Here is a 21,580-nt window from a genome sequence, read left to right on the forward strand (position 1 = left end):
GGAGCCTCAGCAGGTGCCTGGATGGAGACTGGGAAATCTGAGAACAGGAGAGGTTGAAACCCTTTTTTTAAAAATTAACTTGTACCAAGTGCAAGGTTCAGACCATGTTTGAAGCAGAATTTTCGTTTTGGTTATAAATCCAAGCATAGCAGCTTCTGGGGAAAAAAAAACAAAAAATCCAGAACAGTCCCAGTGCAATCCTGCTTGGATCTGCTGATGCTTTTTTTTAGCTTTCTGTTAATCTCAACATGTTTTCCTCTTGCTTTCATCACTTTCAAACCCACTTTTAAACTTCTTTTTTCTAGGTAGCACTTTCAGAAATGCCTTTTTTATTTTTTTTCCTCCACTTCAAAACATGGTTCCCCTTTTGAAACCCAAAGCAATCTTTCCCTAGGGATTAGCTCTGCTCCAAGGACTTCTCCCATTCTTTAATCTGCAGTTTCTATTCTCTTGAAGTGTCAGGAATTGATGTGGAGCATGGATTTGTTTATTGTCTCTGTCATCAAGAAATAGAGGAGTTGTTTATTTTAAAGTGTGGGGTTTTCTCCAGTTGTTTGCCTGCAGTGAGCATTAAAACCCCATAAAACAAGTCTGTGGTGTCTTCCACTGCACAAAGGGAAACAATTCCTCTTGAATTCTCATTATATCCTCCTTGTTTCTAAATACACCCCATGCACTTGCTCAGAATGTTCCCCAATTAAAATTAAAATGGGCTTCAAATGAGATTTTTAAGTGGGGAAAAAAAAAAAAATAAATAAAGAGGAGCCTTGGATGTGCTTGGGGTGCAAAGTGTGACCTCCAGGTGTGGAACACAGAAATTCCCTTGGCTCCAGGCCATGGAATCAGCCACCCTGCTTTCCCCAGGCTGGGAAAATTGCAAATTCCAGCCTGGAGTCTCCTTGGCACTCAGGAGTTTCTCAAAGTCCTTTTGTTCATCATCAGCTGTGCCAGGAGTTTATCAGCTCCTGTGCAATCAGCCCCCTTGTCCTTGGGATTATGACAATTATGGACTTTCATCCTGTGGCTGTCACCTCAAAAGGGGGAAAAAAACCTCGATTTTTAATGGTTTTAATTGTTGAGTGGGAGCACAGTCATTAAATGGTCAAAAATTAAATTCTCACCCTGGGTGTTGCATTTCCCAAGGGGTTGGGGGTTTTTGGTTTTCTCAGCACTGCAGGGATGAGCTTGGTAAGAAAATGGATCTGGTTAAAAAACAGAAAAAAAAAAATGGTTACACTTTGAGACACCCAATTCACTCAAAATCTTGGAAATCTCATGTAATTTTGTCAGTGTGGGCAATCTCTGAAAGCTGATTAAAAATCTGAATTTCTAAACTGAGCACACCCTGGGCAGGGAGACAGAAATAGCAGAAATTGCCATTTGGAAGGATCCAGCCATGCCACCATCCCCTTGAGGTGCTGTTTGCATCAAGCCTTTTCCCAGCCTTAAACTGAATTTTTAAATTATTCTAATTTATTTATTTATTTATTTATTTATTTATTTATTTATTTATTTATTTATTTAATGCTTGCCTGGGATTGAGGGATTTTTTGGATCCTTTCAAATGGCAATTTCTGCTCTTTCTGCCTCCCTGCCCAGGGTGTGCTGAGTTTAGAAATTAGATTTTTTTTTTTTATCAGCTTTCAACAGGATTACAAGAAATTTCCAAGATTCTGAGTGAATTTGGCATCTCTTCCTGAAGTGTAACAATTCACTTTTCTCAGATTTGCTCTGTTTTCTCTAAAATGCAGCAGAAGAGAATTTCAAGTCCTTATTTGAGGCTCTGGTGTAGGGGAATTAATTTTAACCCCAAACCATTCTGGGATTTCTTTAAAAACCCATCTTGAAAATTATTTTTGATTTCCTATAAGAAACATTATTTAGGAGTCTTCAAAATTGCTGTATTTTGCTGTGAAAATTCCTTAATTTATTTATTAAAAGGAGATAGGAGGGGATTAGAGAAGATAAAACACAACCAAGCAACCTTTGTATCCACTTGGAAAAATATTTGAACTTGTAGATCCTTTCAGGGAAACCCTGATTAATGTCTCCTGAGCAAAGAAAATTAATCTAGAGTGATAAAAACCTCATTGGTCACATCACCTCTCTTAATTCCTGTTAAAACCAGAGCTGGGCTGCAGCAAGGGAGGGCTCAGCTGGATGTCCAGGGCTGTGCTGGTTTTGTTGGCAAACTGGGAATTGCAGAATTTCTTACCCCAGCAGTGCTCCAAGCTTTGTTCTTCCCAAATTCCCTTCTCCTGAGGCACAGCCTCTCCTCTTGGATTTTTTCACGTGGTTTTTCCAAATCTTTGAGTTCCTGAATTGTTTGATTGCTCTGTCCCTCACCTTTTCCTTTGTCTACAGACAATCAGGTTTGGGTTGGGAAGGACATTGAAGATCTGCTGATTCCAGCTCTTCCATGGGCTGGGATATCCCAGGGTGTTCCAGGGTCTATCCTGGGACACTCCCAGCATCCAGGAGCAGCCACAGCTTCTCTGGGAATTCCCAATTCCCAAAATCTCTTCCATCCCTGAAGCCATTCCCTGTCTCTCCATCCCTCTCCTGGAATGTGTCAACAGCAGAACCAGGTCAAACCCAGCAGCCTGTGCCTCCCAAAACTGGATTTTTTTTGGGACAGATCCCCACCCTGGTTGCATTTTGGCTGTAGGAGGGGCAGAAAAGATAATGCAACAAAGTTCTTTGTGTAATGGAGAAGCAAAAGAGAGAGAGAACTTTATTTAAATAAACACCACACTTATACAGGGCAGTGCCATACAGAATAGAAAAGGCTCGTTGGTCCAGGAAGGCAACACCTTTTTGAAATCATGCTTTGTGCCAAACATCCCATCTCCAGCAGGTGTTTAACCATTCTTGCAATGAAATTATAATTCTTATGAGCAGCCTGAGGAACCCTGCCACCTTCCCCCCAAAGCTTTTCCCACTCCTCAGACCCCCCCTGCCCCAAATCCTTTGGGAATGTTAATTGCTGCATCAGTGCTTCAGCTGTGCCCTAAATAATTCCCCATCCTGCCACTTTTTAGGCAAAAAAATTCCTTGTGCAGATCTTTGGGAATTTGTGTGGATTCAGTTCTTGCATTTCCTGTGGGAAAAGCTTGGGGTTCTGCCCCTGCACTGCAGAAATGTTAAAAGTGTGGTGTAAGGACAGAGATTTTGGATTTTTTTTTTTTTCTTTCTATCTTTTTCCCAAATCATGGAACACTTTGGGTTAAAGGGAACTCCTGGATCCTCTTATTTGAACCCCCTGCCATGAGCAGGGACACTTCCCACTATCCCAGGGTGCTCCAACCTGGGACAATTCCAGGTCACAGCTTCTCTGGGCACCTTTCCTCACATTAAATAATTCATATCATTCATATTTTAATTTGTTAGAAAATGCAACACAAGAACCATGTGCTGTTTGTTAAGACACATCAAATAAAAAGTAAAACCCCAAAAAATGGTGATGACATTTGTGGGAATATTGAGAGTTTCTAAGGGATTTTTGTACAGGGATTGGGGGAAAAAAAAAACAAACCCTTTTCAGCACTAATGGGAGGAAATGTCAGACACACAGCACAGATTCTGATTTTTCACTGAGTGTCAAGCCTGAATAAGCAAAGACTGATGAGGTAGAGCAGGTTTTATGTTTTACATCCAAGATTAAGACAATGGAAGGATGTGTCCCTGAAAGAGAAATTTTTCATAAAGCCCCACAAGGTTTGGGATCCAGCAGCAGAAATCTGGTGAAACCAGATTTTTGTTTTGTCTCAAAAAAAAAAGTGAGAATATTTTTTCTTACCTCCTGTGTGAATTGTGCAGAACTCCAATTGTCACATTTTGTGATTTCAAAAACTTCTAGAATATTCCAGTGTCTTCACTCAAGCAACAGTGGCTTTCAATTAAATAAAAAAAATCGAATAAAGGTTATTTTTTTGTTTATTTACACTTCTATCACAGTGGTCAGCTTAGCACTTTATTATTGTTATTTGTGACAATTTTCAGTGTTGGAATAGCAGTTGACATTTCAAGGAGTAAGTTAATTTTTTTTTTTTTTTTTTTAAAGTAAATGCAGCTTTGTGCAGCACCTTTAGCTGCTCCTGTGTTTTGTAGAGTGGCTGCAGTGATCTTTGCTCTTTATTCCATGGTCCATTTATTAATTTATTCTCTTCCTGCTGAGGTGTCAGGGGTCACACTAAACCTGAGGGGGGAATTTAGATGGAGTGGGAATAGGGAATTAGAAAATCAGATTTTTTTGCAGCTCAGAAAAAAAAAATAAAAAAGGAAATAGGCAACACAAAAAAATTCCTGGATTTCCAGGGATGTCTAGGAGAGCTTTTTGTTCAGGAGATCTTGAAGAATTCTATTTAAAGACATTTCTGCTGTGAGAAATGTAATTTCATTTCAAATTTCAAATTTCATTTGTTCTCTGGAGGCTCACCTTGGGTTTTCCACCCCTGATTTCTGCTCCTTCCTCTCACTGTTTCTTAAAGGAGAAGGCAAAGATCTGACAATAATAATGAGGAGAATAAAAATAAATTATGGATGACCCCAAAAAACCACAAATCAGGTAAGAAAGGGAGGAAATTTTTTTTTTGGATGACACTTCCATCTCCCTGTTTTATTCCAGAACCTCCAAGCTGGAGCAAAATAACCCAAAATTCCCCCAGCTGGGTGAAGAGGAACATTCCAGCTCCTCCTGGTGCCAGAAATTCCTGTCCCAGCTTTCTGAGCCTGGGGGGTGCTTGTGGCACAAGGCAGGAGAATTTCACGTGGATGGGATTCTGCAGCTCTATTCATAATTAAATTGGGATTTTTTTTTTTTTTTTTTTTTTTTTTTTTTTTTTTTTTTTTTTTTTTTTTTTTTTTTTTTTTTTTTTTCCACCCCACCCTGTTTTTCCCCACCCTGCCCTTCCAAACCTTTGAAGAGAGGCCAGATGGCTGCAAAGGCTGTCAGAGTTCTGGTTCTGGAGCCATTCCAGGGCCAGGGAATTCTGCCAGCTCAGAGGAATTCATCCAATAGGGCCAGGAGATGATGACAACAACAGAATTGCTGCTTGTTGGGGTGTCACAGTGAGGGGAGTTGTGGAGATGGCACTTATTTTCTAAATTTTTAATTTTTTTTTTTTATATATATGGTTGTAAAGAAGGAGAAAGAACCTTGTTTTGGTTTACACCTTGGTTTGCATCCAGTCCTAACTGAAGTTCATCCTGGTTTATCCTGATTTATCATCACCTGGATGCTTTTCCTTCTGCTCTGCAGGAATTCTTAATTTTTCATGGACAAAAAAAATTCCTTTTTCCTTTAATTTCAGCACTGAGTGGATAAATCCTGGCTGTTTCTGTTCTTTAGGAATGGGCATAATCCCACTAAGTTGTATATTGGCTTTTGAAATGGGGCTGGTATTTAACTTTTTTTTTAACTCCTTCTTTTGAGTTATCAACTATAAAATTTAATGTGTGTCTATAAAATCACAACATTTCTGGCTGCCAGCAAACACCTCCTAGTCTGGCACGGATTAAATATGATTAATATGTGCTATTATTACTTAATATGGAAAAATATTGGAAAAATGGGAAAAATTGGAAAAATGGGAAGGCTGGGACTTGCTTTTCATGGGGGATGTTTGCAAGTGGGAAATTTGGCCCATCCAAATCTTAACCTGGTAATAAATGGACTTTTCCCCTTCCTTATTGACATTTTGGAGAGCACTTAAACCTTATTATGAATAATGACAATCACTCATTTGCCTTTGGAATAATTTCTGTGGAAGCTCTTCCAGCAGTTAATTAATTTTTTTGTGCCTGGTTATTGATTACTCAGATTATTTTGATTAATTTGCTCTTGGTTCAGCCCTTTCCATCTCTCATCTCTTGCCTTTGCCTCACTTCTCACGTGCCCCTTTCTTGTCTCCAAATCTGGTTTTATTCTGGAGGGTTTGAGCTGTAAAACCTTGAGTTAACTTTTTGACCCCATTTTTGATAAGAGCAGCCACCCTCAGCAGATGGAGAACTTTATCTTGCTGCTGTTTTTATCAGTGTCTGATAAGAGCTGGAGGAATTCCACCCAGGCCAAATTGCTATTTTTATGGCTGCAAAAATCACAATATACATGAATTTTTAAAATTCCAGATGCATTCTTTGTCCTGTGAGGGAAAAGCAGAATTTTTTATTCTCTTTTGGTCAATGAGTTTATTTTTTTTACCTAAAAATCCTTCCTGCCACAATTATTTATTGTGGTGGTGCAGAGTGTGATTTGAGTTCTTTGGAACAAGCTGGTGAATATTTTAATGGGATTTTTGCTGTCAGGACTGTTCTAAATCCATTAGATGAGCATAAGTTTGATACTAGATTTTATTATTCATATAATTATGGATTTTATTCTTCATCCTGCTGTAGGTTTTTATAGGGAGAAGTGAAGGATGGGTGTGGAGCTGGTGGGGTAATAATTGCTGTGTTTTCACAGCTGAATTTTGCAAATTGAATTTTTTCTTTTGCATAAAACTTGCAGAAATTTGGGATTTGCCTGGAAATGTCCAAGGCCAGGTCCAGGGATGTCCAGGATGAGCTTTAAGGTCCCTCTCAACCCAAATTCCATCATTTACAGGACAAACCTAGAGGAGGAAATTCCCAATTTTTTCCCAAACCCTGTTGTGTTTTCCTAAAGGAATCCTTGGAATTCCCAACCTCCATCCTCATCATGAATAATTCAGATTAAAGGTCAGGCTGCCACACCCAGTTTTTGGGGTGGAGCTGCTATTTTTGGTTGAATTCCAAGCTCTGGAATATCCAAGAGGTTTTCCAGATCCCTGAATCCTGAGAGTTTTGAACTTTTCTCTTAAAAAAAAACAACTTTGACTTCAGGCCTTGGGGAAGGCTTCCAAAATTGAGTGGTAAAATTAGAATCACTGGTGTGATTAGTTAGAATAAAAGTGTAATTTCACATGGTGAAGGGTTTTGAATTTGGGATTTTAGAATATAATATTGGGTATGGAACAAAATGGATGTTTGGGTGTTGTCTTTTCTTCCTTCTTGTTCTTTCTTTTTCATGATTTCAGGTTGTAATTTTTGAATTAGAAAAATGCAGTGCAGGTCACAGGTGTTTAGTTATTGAATCAAAAGTATAAATAATATAGATGTTAGTTTTTAATTAAATAATTAGCCTCATAACTAGCAAGATACACTTCCATTTTCTCACTTTTAACTGAAAGTGCTACAGAGCTCTCTGTACTTTAAATAAAATTTAATAAACAACCCAGTCCAAACAAAAAAATCTCTTTCTCAAGCATTCAATCCTGACTGTGCAAAAACAAAAAAATAAAAATCAACTGAGCACTGTCAGTGTGGATCCAAACTGGGAATGAGCATCGTGCTCTTGGCCCCTTCTGGCACCTTTTTGGTCCAAGCTGGGAGGGTTGGGGGACATTCAGCATTTCACACATCCTGGATAATTCTGATTTATTTATTTTATTATGTGTTTAACCCCTGATCTCCCTTTGCATTCCAGACATCACCCCCTTTATCTCCTTGTTCATTGAATGCCCTGAAGCCACCAAGGATTTGGGGAGATGATGAGGGAGGGAGACAGGGCAGGATGAATTAATAACTTAAATTATCTTTTAAAAGATGGAATTCTGTCCTGGCAGAGGGAGGGACCGGATGCACAATTCTCCAATCTGTCCCCTCCATCCATTTCTTTGTAGGTGCTACAATATTTAGAATATTTTTAGAATATTCTTAGAATATTTTCAGAATATTTTGAATATTTTTAGGCTATTTAGAATATTTTAAGATTCTTTCTGCAGGCACTGAGGAGGTGTTTTTTTGGCTTTTTTTTGGAGCAGCATCCCTTTATCCTGACAATTCAAGTGGTGAAACAGCACCTGAATTGCTCAGGAATGTTGGCTCTGTTTTTTTTTTTTCCCTTTTCAGTCCCCAGTTTCATTCATGCTGGATAAGTGAGAGCCCAGAATTGCAGCATCAACTTCTCTTATTTCAAAAGGTTGTTAAAGTTCTTTTTTTTTTTTTTTTTTCCCCTCTGTAATAAACTTTATTGCTTCCTCTATCTTTCTCTCCATTGTGGAAGGGGGAGCTTTCCTCTGCCTGGCTAATTTTGTTCTGTAGAATCCTCCAGGCTTAAAAAACCCTGAAAAAAAAAAAAAAAAAAAAATCTAAAATGTGCTGATTCAGCTCTTTTTTTTTTTTTTTTTTTTTTATTTTATTCTCCATTAATTAATTTATCCCAGCCCTTGTGTCCATATTTTTATTTAATTGTCCCATGGATCCAGCCCATCCTGCTTTTCTCTTCCCTGTTTTCCCTCCTCAGTGCTCACCTCTAATTTTCAGTGCAGGAATAATTAAAGATTTTTTCAAGTATGTTTTTCTTTTTTTGTTTTTGAACCTTTCCATGTTTGGAGGATTTCATCCAGTAGCTCAGACTCAAAATTTTGCTCCAGGCTGACCCTTGGGATTGATGAATTTGGGAATTTTTTTGTTTATGTGCTCTCCTGGAAGGAGAGAATTGATGTTGTGTTTTGGTTTTATGTTTGGAAAACCCATCCATTCACAATGAGGGATTCAGAATTTTAACCTAATTATCAATTTGAGCTGAGGAAGGAATAATAAACTTTTCATTCCATGTTTTCTCCTGGCAAATCCTTCACTGCAGTGATGCTTCCTGTAATAGTGGTGGGAGTTTTATTTTATTTTATTTTATTTTATTTTATTTTATTTTATTTTATTTTATTTTATTTTATTTTATTTTATTTTATTTTATTTTATTTTATTTTATTTTATTTTATTTTATTATTATTTTATTCTATTTTGTTCTATTCTATTCTATTCTATTTATTCTATTCTATTCTATTCTATTCTATTCTGTTTTGTTTTGTTTTGTTTTGTTTTATTTTATTTTATTTTATTTTAATTTTTATTTATTTTATTTTAATATTTATTTTATTTTTTATTTCATGTATTTTATTTTTTGTTATTTTATTTTGTTTTGTTTTGTTTTTACTTAAGAGTTAGGATTAACAAAAATTAGATGGATTTTTTTGTGTTGGGTTTGGTTGTTTATTAAATTTTATTTCAAAGTACAGAGTGTTTGACAGCACTACTGCTAGTTCAACAGTTTAATAGAGAATTAACACTTCTATTATTTATTTTTTTATTAATAACTAGATTTTATGACTTTTAGTTTGAGTGACTAGAAACTATAACTTAAAATTTATGAAGAAGAAGGAAGATGAACACTGAGACAAAATTTTTTTATGGTTTTATATTTATTATTATAGTATAAAAACTTTAAATTTAAAACTCATTATCATGTGAAAATACACTTTTATTTTACCATACACTTGTGATTTTAACTTCAATATTTAAATTTAGCAGCTGTTCTTAAGGCTTTAAGTGTTTTTTAGGGGCTGAGCGATGTTGTACTTTATTTTTACAAGATCTCAGATAAAAAATTTCGTAATTTCTTGTAATTAAGGCCAAATTTCATTCCACAAGTGGTGCAGCCAAAGGAAATGTGTTTAAAATGTGGATGATGAGCTCAGTTTGATTCTGTCACTGTTACTCCTGTAATCCAAAAATCCAATTTTCTGGGGTGTGTTGTGCTGACAGTAACTTGTTGTGTGGTAAAAAGTGAAAAAATAGAGACTTAACTCAGCAGGGGGGAAAAAAAAATAAAAATTTCCATAGCAAAGAGTTTTAAATTTGTAGATCTGCAATAATTTTTTTTTTTATTAAAATACTTCCTTTTCCCCCATTTTTTGATTTTAAATAAAAACAAAATAAACACATGATTTGAAATGTATCTGCTTGTTTCCTAAAGAAAATTATTTTTAAAAAATTTCTTCTGTCCACTTCTTCACTGGCTGAGTTTTGCAGGAATTAAATGCAGGAATTAAAACATGAGAATGGGGCAGCCAAGGAGCTTTTTTTGCCCTTTTTAGCCAAATTGAATTTCCTTTTTGGCCTTTGGGATTTGTGGTGCTGTCAGAAAATACTTTTCTGTGTCCTCACCTTTGCAGGAGTGGAAATTGGAATTTAATATGGCTCTGGAGAAAAGAGATTACAGCAATAAGCAGCTTTTTTTTTTAATTCCTTCAGATTTGGTTTCCACCATATTAAATGCACAGAATATTTTTTTTTAACAGTATTAAATGTACAGAATATTTAGGTTTAACTATATTAAATATACAGAATATTTTAACAGTATTAAATTTACAGAATATTTAAGTTTAACAGTATTAAATGTGCAGAATATTTAGATTTAACAGTATTAAATGTACAGAATATTTAGGTTTAATTATATTAAATTTACAGAATATTTTAACAGTATTAAATGTACAGAATATTTAGGTTTAACAGTATTAAATGTACAGAATATCTAGGTTTAACTATATTAAATTTACAGAATGTTGAGGTTTAACTATATTAAATTTACAGAATATTTAGGTTTAATAGTATTAAATGTACAGAATATTTAGGTTTAACTATATTAAATTTACAGAATATTTAATAAAATAGTTCAGTGGATCTGGCCATTAGTAGCCAGTGAGTGAACACCCAGCAGAGGAGAGAAAATTCCCAAATTCCCAAAGTGCTTTTTAACAAGCTTGACAGAAGCATTTGCAATTATCCAATAGCACCAGAAAACTGCTCCCTAAATGACAGCAGGAAGTTTCATTTGCATTCCATATCTGATGTTCAATCTGCTAATCCTCCTCTGGAGCCTGCCAGGAAAAACAGCACAGACAGACTCGAGTTTTATTAAAATTTTGGTGGTTTTTTTTTTTTTTTTTTTTTTTTTTTGGATTGTGTTGCCTCCCCCAGGAAAGCTGGAGCTCCCTGTTTGCTCCTGTTTATATAAGTTAAATTTCCATGCTGTGACAGATTTCCCTCCTGGTTAATGAGAGCTCCTAATTGGACCTAATGAAACATTTACCCACTGCTAGATAATATTATCTGTGAGCAACAGCAGAGATAAGGAGGAAAATAAGCTTTTTGAAAGGTTCTGGGTGAGATACAAAAGAGATTTTTGGGGCCAATATTTCCCTGTTTGGTCCTGGTGGTGCAGCTGTGTAACCAAGCCCATGGCAAACAACATCCATTATTTATTGGCAAACAAGGACACCTTTGACTACATCAGATTGGGAGGTCGATTTGCTGAGCCTCCCCCCCAGCCAGAGTGGCTTTTTGTCTTTATATTCCCTAAAATTTTCCATTTGGCACAAGGGAGAGCTGTAGGAAGCTGGGAGGGGGGAGCCTGGGTCTGTAGCAAACTGGCAAAAGTGGAGTTGTGCCTTTTTTTTTTTTTTTTTTTTTGCTGTCCAGGTGCTCCAGATCCAGTTACAGCCCATAAAGGCAGAGTTTCCTTAGGCCAGCAGCAAATTCAGGGCAAGGGAGAGAAGTCTTGGAAAAATGGAAATGGAAATAATTTAAAAATGCTGGAAATGCAGTGAAATTTTGTGAAATTCTTGATCACAGCTGGGTTGCTTGAGTTATTCCAAGGATGTGTCCCCCAGGTTGGAAAGATTGGAGCAAGGTGAAGGTGTGGAGGTGGATGAGCTTTAAATTCCCTCCCAACCCATCCTGGAATTCCAGGAAAAACAGTTATTTGTTAGGAGAGTGATGACTTGAGGCACAAAAAAAGACTTTTCTCACCTTGTTACCAACATCACTCACCCAGGGTGGATGAAGGAGCCAAAAAAACTGGATTAAATTAAGCTCCAAGAAAACTGGAGAACAGGGGCATGAGGATGAGGTAATTAGGATCAGGAGTGAGCAACTGTGGAAATTAATTGGAATTCCAGGAGTTGCATCAACTCCACACATGGGGGGGAACCTGTTTGTTCATCTCATTGGGAAGCTGTGGTTTTATTCTTTGCTGCTGATTTTTGCTTCTGTTTTGGGCAGAGCTCATGGAAAGTTGGGATATCTCTGGAATGGGAATATTCACTCGTGTGGTCCCACCCAGGGCATTCCCTCAGTAATGGTTTTCCTGGAGAAACCTAATTTTTATCTTAATTCAATGCTAATTTATTTCTTGACAGCAGAATTTTGATGATCTGTTGCTGTTTGTTCTCCACAGATTCTTCTGCCTAAATCCTTCTTTGGATCCTGGGCTGCAGCCAGGAGAAATCTGGACCATCCTGTGGAAAACAGTGTTGGAAGCACACAGGGAGCAGAGGTAGGTTGTGATTTTGGAATATCTCCTGAAATGTATCCAGGTTTTAATAAGCAGATCTTAAGCAGTGTGGTTAAATTCACAATAAAATTCCCAATTCCTGAAATTCTGTTGTGTGCTTGGCTGGCTAAACAATCTCCACTGGAAAAGGAAAAACCCAAACCAACCCAAAAAAATAGGGAAAAGAGAGAATTTCCTGGATTTCTCTGCTGATTTTCAGGGTGTGCCTGGAAATTTGGAGGGGATGCCTTTGGCTCTGGTTTGGCAGGAGCTTCCACTCCAGCTTGTTTGTCCTGCTGGGAATTTGCATGGGAGGAGTGAGGTTGTGATTTTTAATCTCTGAACCAAGCTCCAGGGTCACTGGAATTTGCCACAATTCCCTGAGTCTGTCTGGAGGTGTGGGAATCTAAATAGCAACCTGAGCAAAATGTTCTGATCTTCTCTCTAAAGCCTTGGCAGAGCAGCCAGAGGGCCCGAAATAAATAAAATTTTGGGTGATTGAATCTCATCCCTCTGAACTTTCCACCCAAAACATCTGTGCCATCCCCAGGCATCTTCCTTAGAGTTCCCTTGGGATCCACTTAAGAAATAAACTGAATTTACACTTGGAAATTTTAGTGCTGTGATGTTGGGTGCAAAGTGCACTTAAAATTCAGATGATGCAGCTTGTCTGAATTTAAATTTATTTCTCTCAGGTAAGGGGTTGGTTGTTGGTGTTAAAATTGAGATTTCTCTAGTTTTCTTCCTTAGTGCTGCTTATTCCAGATTGTTTCCAGTTGGGTCTAAAGCACCTCAACCTCCTTGTTTATTTATGGGAATCCTTTCAAGGAATTTTTAGGATTCCCATTGCTCAGGAGGACAAACAGCTTGAATTATTTATTTATTTTTTTTTTTTTGGCAGTTCAAGCCCTGTGTGAGGGATTCTGGCCAGCAGAAGGCACCACCAGCTCAGCTTTGCGCCGCTCGCCGGCATTCCCGGCTGGATTCCCACCCTTCCAGCAGGAAATTTATCATCCTGCACCTCAGCTTCTCGGGATTCCCGCTGGATCATGAATTCCCTTGTTTTTCCAGGCGTGAGGAGGCTGGAATTCCATGAGCAGTGACGGCCAGGATGGGGCTGCTCCGGCGGGCGCTGGCCGCAGCCGTTCTCCCGCTCCTCGTCCTGCCAGGAATTTGGGTTTCAGCTGAGAACATCAACTTCCACAACATCAGGCCTCCCCTGGACCGTGAGTAGCGATTTTATGGAATTCTGACCTTTTCTGTACCAAATCCTGGCTTAAAATTTTATATTTGCCCCATCCTCCCAGTCCTTTGGGTTCCAGCTGTTGTTTGTCCCCACGGAAACTTTAAAATAAATATTCTTCTTCTCAGCCCACAGCACTTTATCCTTAATACTTGACAAGTTGACAGTTGCCAAATTAAAGGGTGCAGGAGGACTTTGGCATTTTAAGGGATTTTCTTTATATTTTTTTTCTGTCTCCCTGCAGAGGGAATTATGCAGTGTAAATAACCCAGAACAGGTGGTTTTGGTCTTTTATCTTGTTGGGGGTTTTGTAAGGGGAGGAATAGGTGTTGCTGCATGCAATTAATTCAGTCTGAAGGTAATTAAAAACCTCGTGGGACCTGTGAAGCCAGTTGGCACTAATGGCATAATTTATTTACTTTTTTTTTTTCCTCTTATCTGGCATCACCAGTGTTCCATCCCTTCATTTGCATTATCTGCATCATTAAAGCAGCCAGGATATAGTAGCTGGATATAATATCTGCCCCTAATGAACCCTGCACATCCCAATAATTCATTTAAATAATGGAAATAAGATTTTCAAAGAGTCCTCTGGGCCCTTTTGTTTGAAGGATCCAACTCCTCCTTCCAAGTGGAAGGAAAATGTAGATTTATGTTTGCTGTGCAAAGTTCCATCAGGGGGGAGATAAACTCTTCCCTCTTTCCTGCTCTTCCCACCACTACCTCAATTTTGGATTCTGAGAGTGAAAACATGTATTTTCACTCTGATAATGCAAAATATTTTAAGGATCTATTTCAAGTTCAAGCCTAGAGGGGAAAATAAAAAAAGCTTTCTGCCAAACTTGTTTTATTTGACAGCGAAAAGATGTAAATACACATAATTTATTTTTATAAACACACGCGTTTACAAGCACAATTTTGAACATTTTCAATTTATTTTTTTTTTTACTTTCCAACTGAATGCATTTTAATATTTTTTTTTTTAACCCTTTCCAAGCCACTCCATTCCCAAACAGCTTCAAGTGCTTTACCTGTGACAACGCTGTGGACAACTACAACTGCAACAGATGGGCTGAGGACAGGTGGTGTCCTGCAAGTGAGTAAGGCTGGGCTGAGGAGATCCTTGGGGGTATTTCACCTTGAAATATTGATATTTTCAACATTCAGCTGCCTGACTCACCCCCTTGGAGAAGTCTGGCTGGTTCATGGAATTCATGGGCCAGCACAATTTTGTTGTTGGTAATGCTGAGTCAGAGAATTTCTGCTGGCGTGACAGTTTTGGCCATTCCAGGGTGTAAAGCAACTCTGAAAATGAAAAATTATTTATCTCTATTTTATATCATATAAAACAATAAAATAATAATAGACAAACAGCTAGCTGAGTAATATATCAATATTAATCACCTATATATATTTATCTGTGTATATATCTAATTATGTGCTTCCCAGGAGTTAATTTTAAAGATATTGATTAAAAAACCTGAAAAATTTCCTCTGTAGCTTTATTAGCTTCAGGGTGTAAAGCAGCAGTGAAAAATTTATCTCAATCTATCTCAGTTTTACATAATATATAACAATGAAATATTAACAACAAACAGATTTCTGAATAATATATCAATATTAATTACCTATATATGTTTCTCTGTGTATATATATTATGATGTGCTTCCCAGGAGTTAATTTTAAAGATATTGATTAAAAAACCTGAAAAATTTCCTCTGTAACTTTATTAACTTCAGGGTGTAAAGCAGCAGTGAAAATTTAATTTTCTCTATCTCTCTCGGTTTTATATAATATATAACAACAAAATATTGACAACAAAGAGATTTCTGAATAATATATCAATATTATCTAATCATACATGTTATCTGTGTATATGTCTAATGATTTGGTTCCCAAGAGTTAAAGATCTTGTTTAAAAACCTGAAAAATTTCCAGAGTGTAAACCAACAGTGAAAATTTAGTTTTCTCCATCTCTCTGTTTTATATAATACATAACAAGAAAATAATAATAACAAACAGATTTCTGAATAATTTATTAATATGAATTAACTATATGTGTTTCTCTTGTATATATTTATGTATTTCCAAAGAGTTAAAGATATTGTTTAAAAACCTGAAATATTAATATACAAACAGATTTCTGAATAGTTTATCAATAGTAATTAACCATATATATGTTTCTCTGTATATATATATATATATATATATATATATATATATTTAATTATGTGCTTCCCAAGAGTTAATTTAAAGATTAAATTAACTTTAAAGTTAAAACTTCAAAGTTTAAACCCTAAAAAACCTGGAGGATTTCCTCTGTAGCTTTATTCTCTTCCCTTTGGATCCCATCCCAAAACTGAAAGTTTCTTTGAGAGCAGCAGGACGTGACTGACTGAGGCTCACACCTGTGCTGAGGAGGATAAAACACTGAAAAAAATGGAAATATTTCCTCGGTTTTTTTCCTGGTGACATTCCCAGGAATGGTGGGAAAGGGGAAGAAGCAAAGCAGAGGAATGAGGAAACAAACCTGGAACCACGCAGGAGCGTGCTGCCAAAAAGAGAACTGGGGAGAGATGTGTAAATGATGGTGCTAATTAGTAATTTAAATTAAAACATTTCTGGAGCTTTGAAGGGTCAGCAAAGATCTCACACTAATTAATTTCTTGCTAAATGCTCTTTTGATCAAATTGCAAATATTTCTGTGGAGCGTTCTCTGGGGATATTTTCCTGAGCTGCGCGTAGATCTGAACCCCAGAGGTTTGGTTTCTGGGCTGAACGTTGGGATTTTCCCTGTGCAGGCGCTCGGTACTGCCTGACTGTTCACCTGTTCACAGCCCGGGGCGAGAGCACCTCGGTCACCAAGAAATGTGCCACGGGCGAGGAGTGTCACCTGGTGGGCTGCCACCGCCTCGGGGACGGCGGCCACACGGTGAGCGCGGGGCGGGACACGGGGCCCTGGGAGCTTACTCCTGATTTACTCCTGGTTTAGTCCTGACCTACTCCTATTTACGCCTGACCTACTCCTGGTTTACTCCTGATGTACTCCTGACCTACTCCTGGTTTACTCCTGATTTAATCCTGGTTTACTCCTGCTTTACTCCTGATTTACTCCTGATGTACTCCTGACCTACTCCTGGTTTACTCCTGACCTGCTCCTGATTTACTCCTGACTTACTCCTGGTTTACTCCTGCTTTACTCCTGACCTAGGGGACAGCGGCCACACGGTGAGCGCGTGGCGGGACACGGGGCCGTGGGAACTTACTCCTGATTTACTCCTGACCTAGTCCTGATTTACTCCTGGTTTACTCCTGATTTACGCCTGACCTGCTCCTGATTTACTCCTGATTTACTCCTGACCTGCTCCTGATTTACTCCTGGTTTACTCCTGACCTAGGGGACAGCGGCCACACGGTGAGCGTGGGCGGGGTGGGACACTGGGCGGTCAGAACTTACTCCTGCTTACTCCTGATTTACTCCTGACTTACTCCTGACCTGCTCCTGATTTACTCCTGACTTACTCCTGTTTTACTCCTGTCTTAATCCTGCTTTACTCCTGGCTTACTCCTGGTTTACTTTTGCCTTACTACTGCTTTATTCCTGCCTTAATCCTGGTTTATTCCTGTCCTGCTCCTGCCTTAGTCATGCCTTACTCCTGTTTTAATCCTCCTTTACTTCTGACTTACTACTGCTTTACTCCTGTCTTAAGCCTGGTTTATTCCTGCAGTCCTCCTGCCTTAGTCCTGCCTTACTGCTGTCTTAGTCCTGCTTTATTCCTGCTTTACTCCTGGCTTACTCCTGTTTTACTCCAGGTTTATTCCTGCCTTATTCCTGCACAGTCCCCCCCAGGAGTGTGTTTCCTGCTGTGAAGGCACGATCTGCAGTGTGGAGATCCCCACCAATGCAGTGTTTGCTGTGCTGCAGGATGGCCAAGGGGCAGCTGGGCAGTGCCCAGCCTGGCACTGCTGGTTATTAATTAATCACCCTGAGTTAATTAATTCCCTTTTCTCCCCCAGGAGTGTGTTTCTTGCTGTGAGGGCATGATCTTCAATGTGGAGATCCCCACCAACGCCACCAACGCGGTGCTGGCCGTGCTGCAGGATGGCCAAGGGGCAGCTGGGCAGTGTCCAGTGTAATGCTGGTGTGAATTAATGAATCACCCTGAGTTAATTAATTCCCCTGAGTTAATTAATTCCCTTTTCTCCCCCCAGGAGGGTGTTTCCTGCTGTGAGGGCATGATCTGCAACGTGGAGATCCCCACCAATGCAGTGTTTGCTGTTCTGCAGGCGCTCAGGATGGCCAAGGGGCAGCTGGGCAGTGCCCATCCTGGCTCTGCTGGTTATTAATTAATCACCCTGAGTTAATTAATTCCCTTTTCTCCCCCAGGAGTGTGTTTCCTGCTGTGAGGGCATGATCTGCAACGTGGAGATCCCCACCAACGCCACCAACGCGGTGCTGGCCGTGCTGCAGGATGGCCAAGGGGCAGCTGGGCAGTGTCCAGTGTAATGCTGGTGTGAATTAATGAATCACCCTGAGTTAATTAATTATTCTTTTCTCCCACCCAGGAGGGTGTTTCCTGCTGTGAAGGAATGATCTGCAATGTGCAGATCCCCACCAATGCGTTCACTGTCCTGCAGGCGCTCAGGATGGCCAAGGGGCAGCTGGGCAGTGCCCAGCCTGGCTCTGCTGGTTATTAATGAATCACCCTGAGTTAATTAATTCCCTTTTCTCCCCCAGGAGTGTGTTTCCTGCTGTGAGGGCATGATCTTCAACGTGGAGATCCCCACCAACGCCACCAACGCGGTGCTGGCCGTGCTGCAGGATGGCCAAGGGGCAGCTGGGCAGTGTCCAGCCTGGCACTGCTGGTGTGAATTAATGAATCACCCTGAGTTAATTAATTCCCCTGAGTTAATTAATTCCCTTTTCTCCCCCCAGGAGTGTGTTTCCTGCTGTGAGGGCATGATCTGCAACATGGAGATCCCCACCAACGCCACCAACGCGGTGCTGGCCGTGCTGCAGGATGGCCAAGGGGCAGCTGGGCAGTGTCCAGTGTAATGCTGGTGTGAATTAATTAATCACCCTGAGTTAATTAATTATTCTTTTCTCCCCCAGGAGTGTGTTTCCTGCTGTGAGGGCATGATCTGCAACGTGGAGATCCCCACCAACGCCACCAACGCCGTGCTGGCCGTGCTGCAGGATGGCCAAGGGGCAGCTGGGCAGTGTCCAGTGTAATGCTGGTGTGAATTAATGAATCACCCTGAGTTAATTAATTATTCTTTTCTCCCACCCAGGAGGGTGTTTCCTGCTGTGAAGGAATGATCTGCAATGTGCAGATCCCCACCAATGCGTTCACTGTCCTGCAGGCGCTCAGGATGGCCAAGGGGCAGCTGGGCAGTGCCCATCCTGGCTCTGCTGGTTATTAATTAATCACCCTGAGTTAATTAGTTCCCTTTTCTCCCCCAGGAGTGTGTTTCCTGCTGTGAGGGCATGATCTGCAACGTGGAGATCCCCACCAACGCCACCAACGCGGTGCTGGCCGTGCTGCAGGCGCGCCGGGCCGGGGGCGGCCGGGCCCTGCCCAGCCTGGCCCTGCCCAGCCTGGCCCTGCTGGTGGCAGCGGTGACAGTGGCACTGTCCTGACCCAGCAGCCCCAGGCAGAGCTGCTGGCACTGTCCCCGAGCCCCCAGGATCTCCAGGGGGAAGCCACGGACGTTCCTCCATGGCGGCGCGTCCTCAGCTCCGTGGATATTTTAATGGGAATCCTTCCCTGTCAGGGTTGGAAATCCACCCCACAAAAACCCTCTGCTGGGCTGGGTGGGGCTCAAGTCTTCATCTCCTGTTTTCTGAGGAAAATACACGTTCTCTTGGTTTTTTGGACAGAGCTGTGACAACCACGGTCAAAAGGAGCTTCGGATGGATGATGCGGGAAGGTGGAAAGTGGATTTCAACTTCTTACGTGCAGAAACAACACAAAGTTTATTTTCTTAGCAAAATGTGTTTGAGCTTTTCTTGATTTCATAGAGAACACCTCTGGTTTTCATAGAGGTTGGCTTTTTTCTGCTTGATCACAGCTCTCATTTATCCTGGCCATAATACAAAATTAAATATTTTCTTTCTCCCATTTTAAACTTAAAAATCCCGTCGGAGCACCCAGAGCAGAATTCCTGATCTTCCAAACCTGAGGGATTATTTCCTTGCAATTGAGTCACACTTCAGAATATCAGAAAAATATCATTTTTGAGATATCACAACTTTGAAATCACAGCTATACTCAAGCAGCTTCATTATCCTAAAAATTCCTAAATAAGAGATTCACTCTTGATTTGCACAGGTTTTTCCCAGAAATATTATTTTCCTGATGGATGTTTTCATGAAGGATGGATCACTTAAACTGACTCAAAAAACAGATTTGGAACCATTCCCTAAAAAATTGAAATAACTACAGATTTGGCTTCTTTTACATCAATATTTTCGTAATCATTTGCTGGTTTATGTCACTAATTATATTTAGCTGTAAAACAGATTTTGAAATATTTCCAGGCTTGTTGACATTGCAGAATTTCCTCCACAATATTCTTAGAAAGCAAGTTTTAATCGTTTGGATTTGCTATTGCAAATTTGGGATTATTTTTAATGGGCAGTTGAATATGCAAATGTTAATGCAAGGCACAAAGAGGCACTTGGTAGAAAAAATATGGAATTTAAGAGGGAATATCAATTTTTCCCCTTGCTCCATCCTTTTTTTTATGGAAAACCCTGCTTGGATTTGATGTTAAATGCTGATTTTGTAGGAAAAAAGCATTAAAAATCATCATATTTTTGGTATGTTTTGTACAGAAATCTGACCTTAACTTATGGCAGAATTTTTACATTAAATATTTCCAGGTATCAGCTGAACTTTCTGTTCAGGTCTCTGTCTAAAGAAATTTAAAAAGTATTATTGGGTTGGATAAAACCAATTTTCAGTGATGTCTTTATGGCAATTTCGGTTCAGATGTTGTCATTTAAATGCAGATCTGTAATTTAAATTCCTGATGCTGTAATTTGAATATATATTCAACTTTTCATTTGATAAAACCAATTTCCAGTGATTTTTTTTTAAATCTCAGTTTGGGTTCAGATGTTGTAATTTAAATTACAGATGTTGCAATTTAAATATATTGAACTTTTGATTTGATAAAACCAATTTTCAGTGATGTCTTTATGGCAATTTGGGTTTGGATATTGTCATTTAAATACAAATTTGTAATTTAAATTCCAGATGTTGTACTTTAAATATACTCAACTTCTCATTTAATAAAACAAATTTCCTGTGTTTTTTAAATCTCAGTTTGGGTTCAGATGTTGTAATTTAAATTACAGATGTTGTAATTTAAATATATTCAACTTTTCATTTGATAAAACCAATTTTCAGTGATGTCTTTATCTCAGTTTGGGTTCACAGATATAATTGAAACATGTTCCAATTTTCATTTGATAAAACCAATTTCTATGATGTTTTTATTTCAGTTTATGTTCACTGATGTTGTAATTTAAATATACTCACCCCAGAACTTTGGGAATGACATTTCTGTAAATCCATAAATTTTTGAACCTGAAAATAATTCAGAAATAATGGTAAATCCACCCACTTGTGCAGATAAATTTATTTTTTATGATATAAATTTGTGTAATATGATTTTTATTTGCATTGCACTGGACAGCCTACAGTAGGTTTATTTTTAAATCTTAAATCTTGGTAAATTCTTGATTATTCATTTCTTATTGCTGTGTAACTGCTTTCAACCTTCTCCAGAAATGGCACTTTTAATAAAAAATATTCAAATTTTTTTTTGGTGGAGAATGTTTCTGCTGACAAATATTCCTTGGTAAAATCTTGTAATATTATTCTTGTAATCCAGATATGAGGAGATAATAAAATTAATCAGAATTAGATGGAGAATAATGAGATTAAAAGATTTTGGGGAACCCCTGGTCATAATTTTCATGTCGGTGAGAGAAATGTCCATCCCTCCTGACTTCCTTCTGTTCAGTCAGAAAATGCTGGGACTAATCCAGGTTTAAGTTTGACTAGTCCAGGTTTAAAATTTTGACAAATCCAGGTTTAAAAATTTGGCTAATCAAAGTTTAAAAGTTTGGCTAATCC

The 21,580-nt window shown here is 38.8% G+C and overlaps 1 protein-coding gene across 2 annotated transcripts in view; it reads left to right on the forward strand.

Moving 5' to 3' along the window:
* LYPD6B (LY6/PLAUR domain containing 6B) overlaps positions 1-21,268 on the forward strand; it is a 36,319-nt gene extending 15,051 nt beyond the window's left edge. Inside the window, exons 2-6 of one of the 2 annotated variants that reach the window (XM_056496359.1) lie at positions 12,095-12,193; positions 13,262-13,416; positions 14,431-14,529; positions 16,235-16,365; positions 18,898-21,268. In XM_056496359.1, the coding sequence (XP_056352334.1) occupies positions 13,302-13,416; positions 14,431-14,529; positions 16,235-16,365; positions 18,898-19,074 (522 nt within the window). In that variant the 5' untranslated portion in view covers positions 12,095-12,193; positions 13,262-13,301 and the 3' untranslated portion in view covers positions 19,075-21,268. The remainder of the gene's footprint in view (positions 1-12,094; positions 12,194-13,261; positions 13,417-14,430; positions 14,530-16,234; positions 16,366-18,897) is intronic. The other variant, XM_056496360.1, reaches the window with a different exon arrangement.
* Positions 21,269-21,580: the final 312 nt, after the last annotated feature.

Source organism: Oenanthe melanoleuca, chromosome 7, assembly GCF_029582105.1.
Source record: "Oenanthe melanoleuca isolate GR-GAL-2019-014 chromosome 7, OMel1.0, whole genome shotgun sequence".
Taxonomy (NCBI): Eukaryota; Metazoa; Chordata; class Aves; order Passeriformes; family Muscicapidae; genus Oenanthe; species Oenanthe melanoleuca.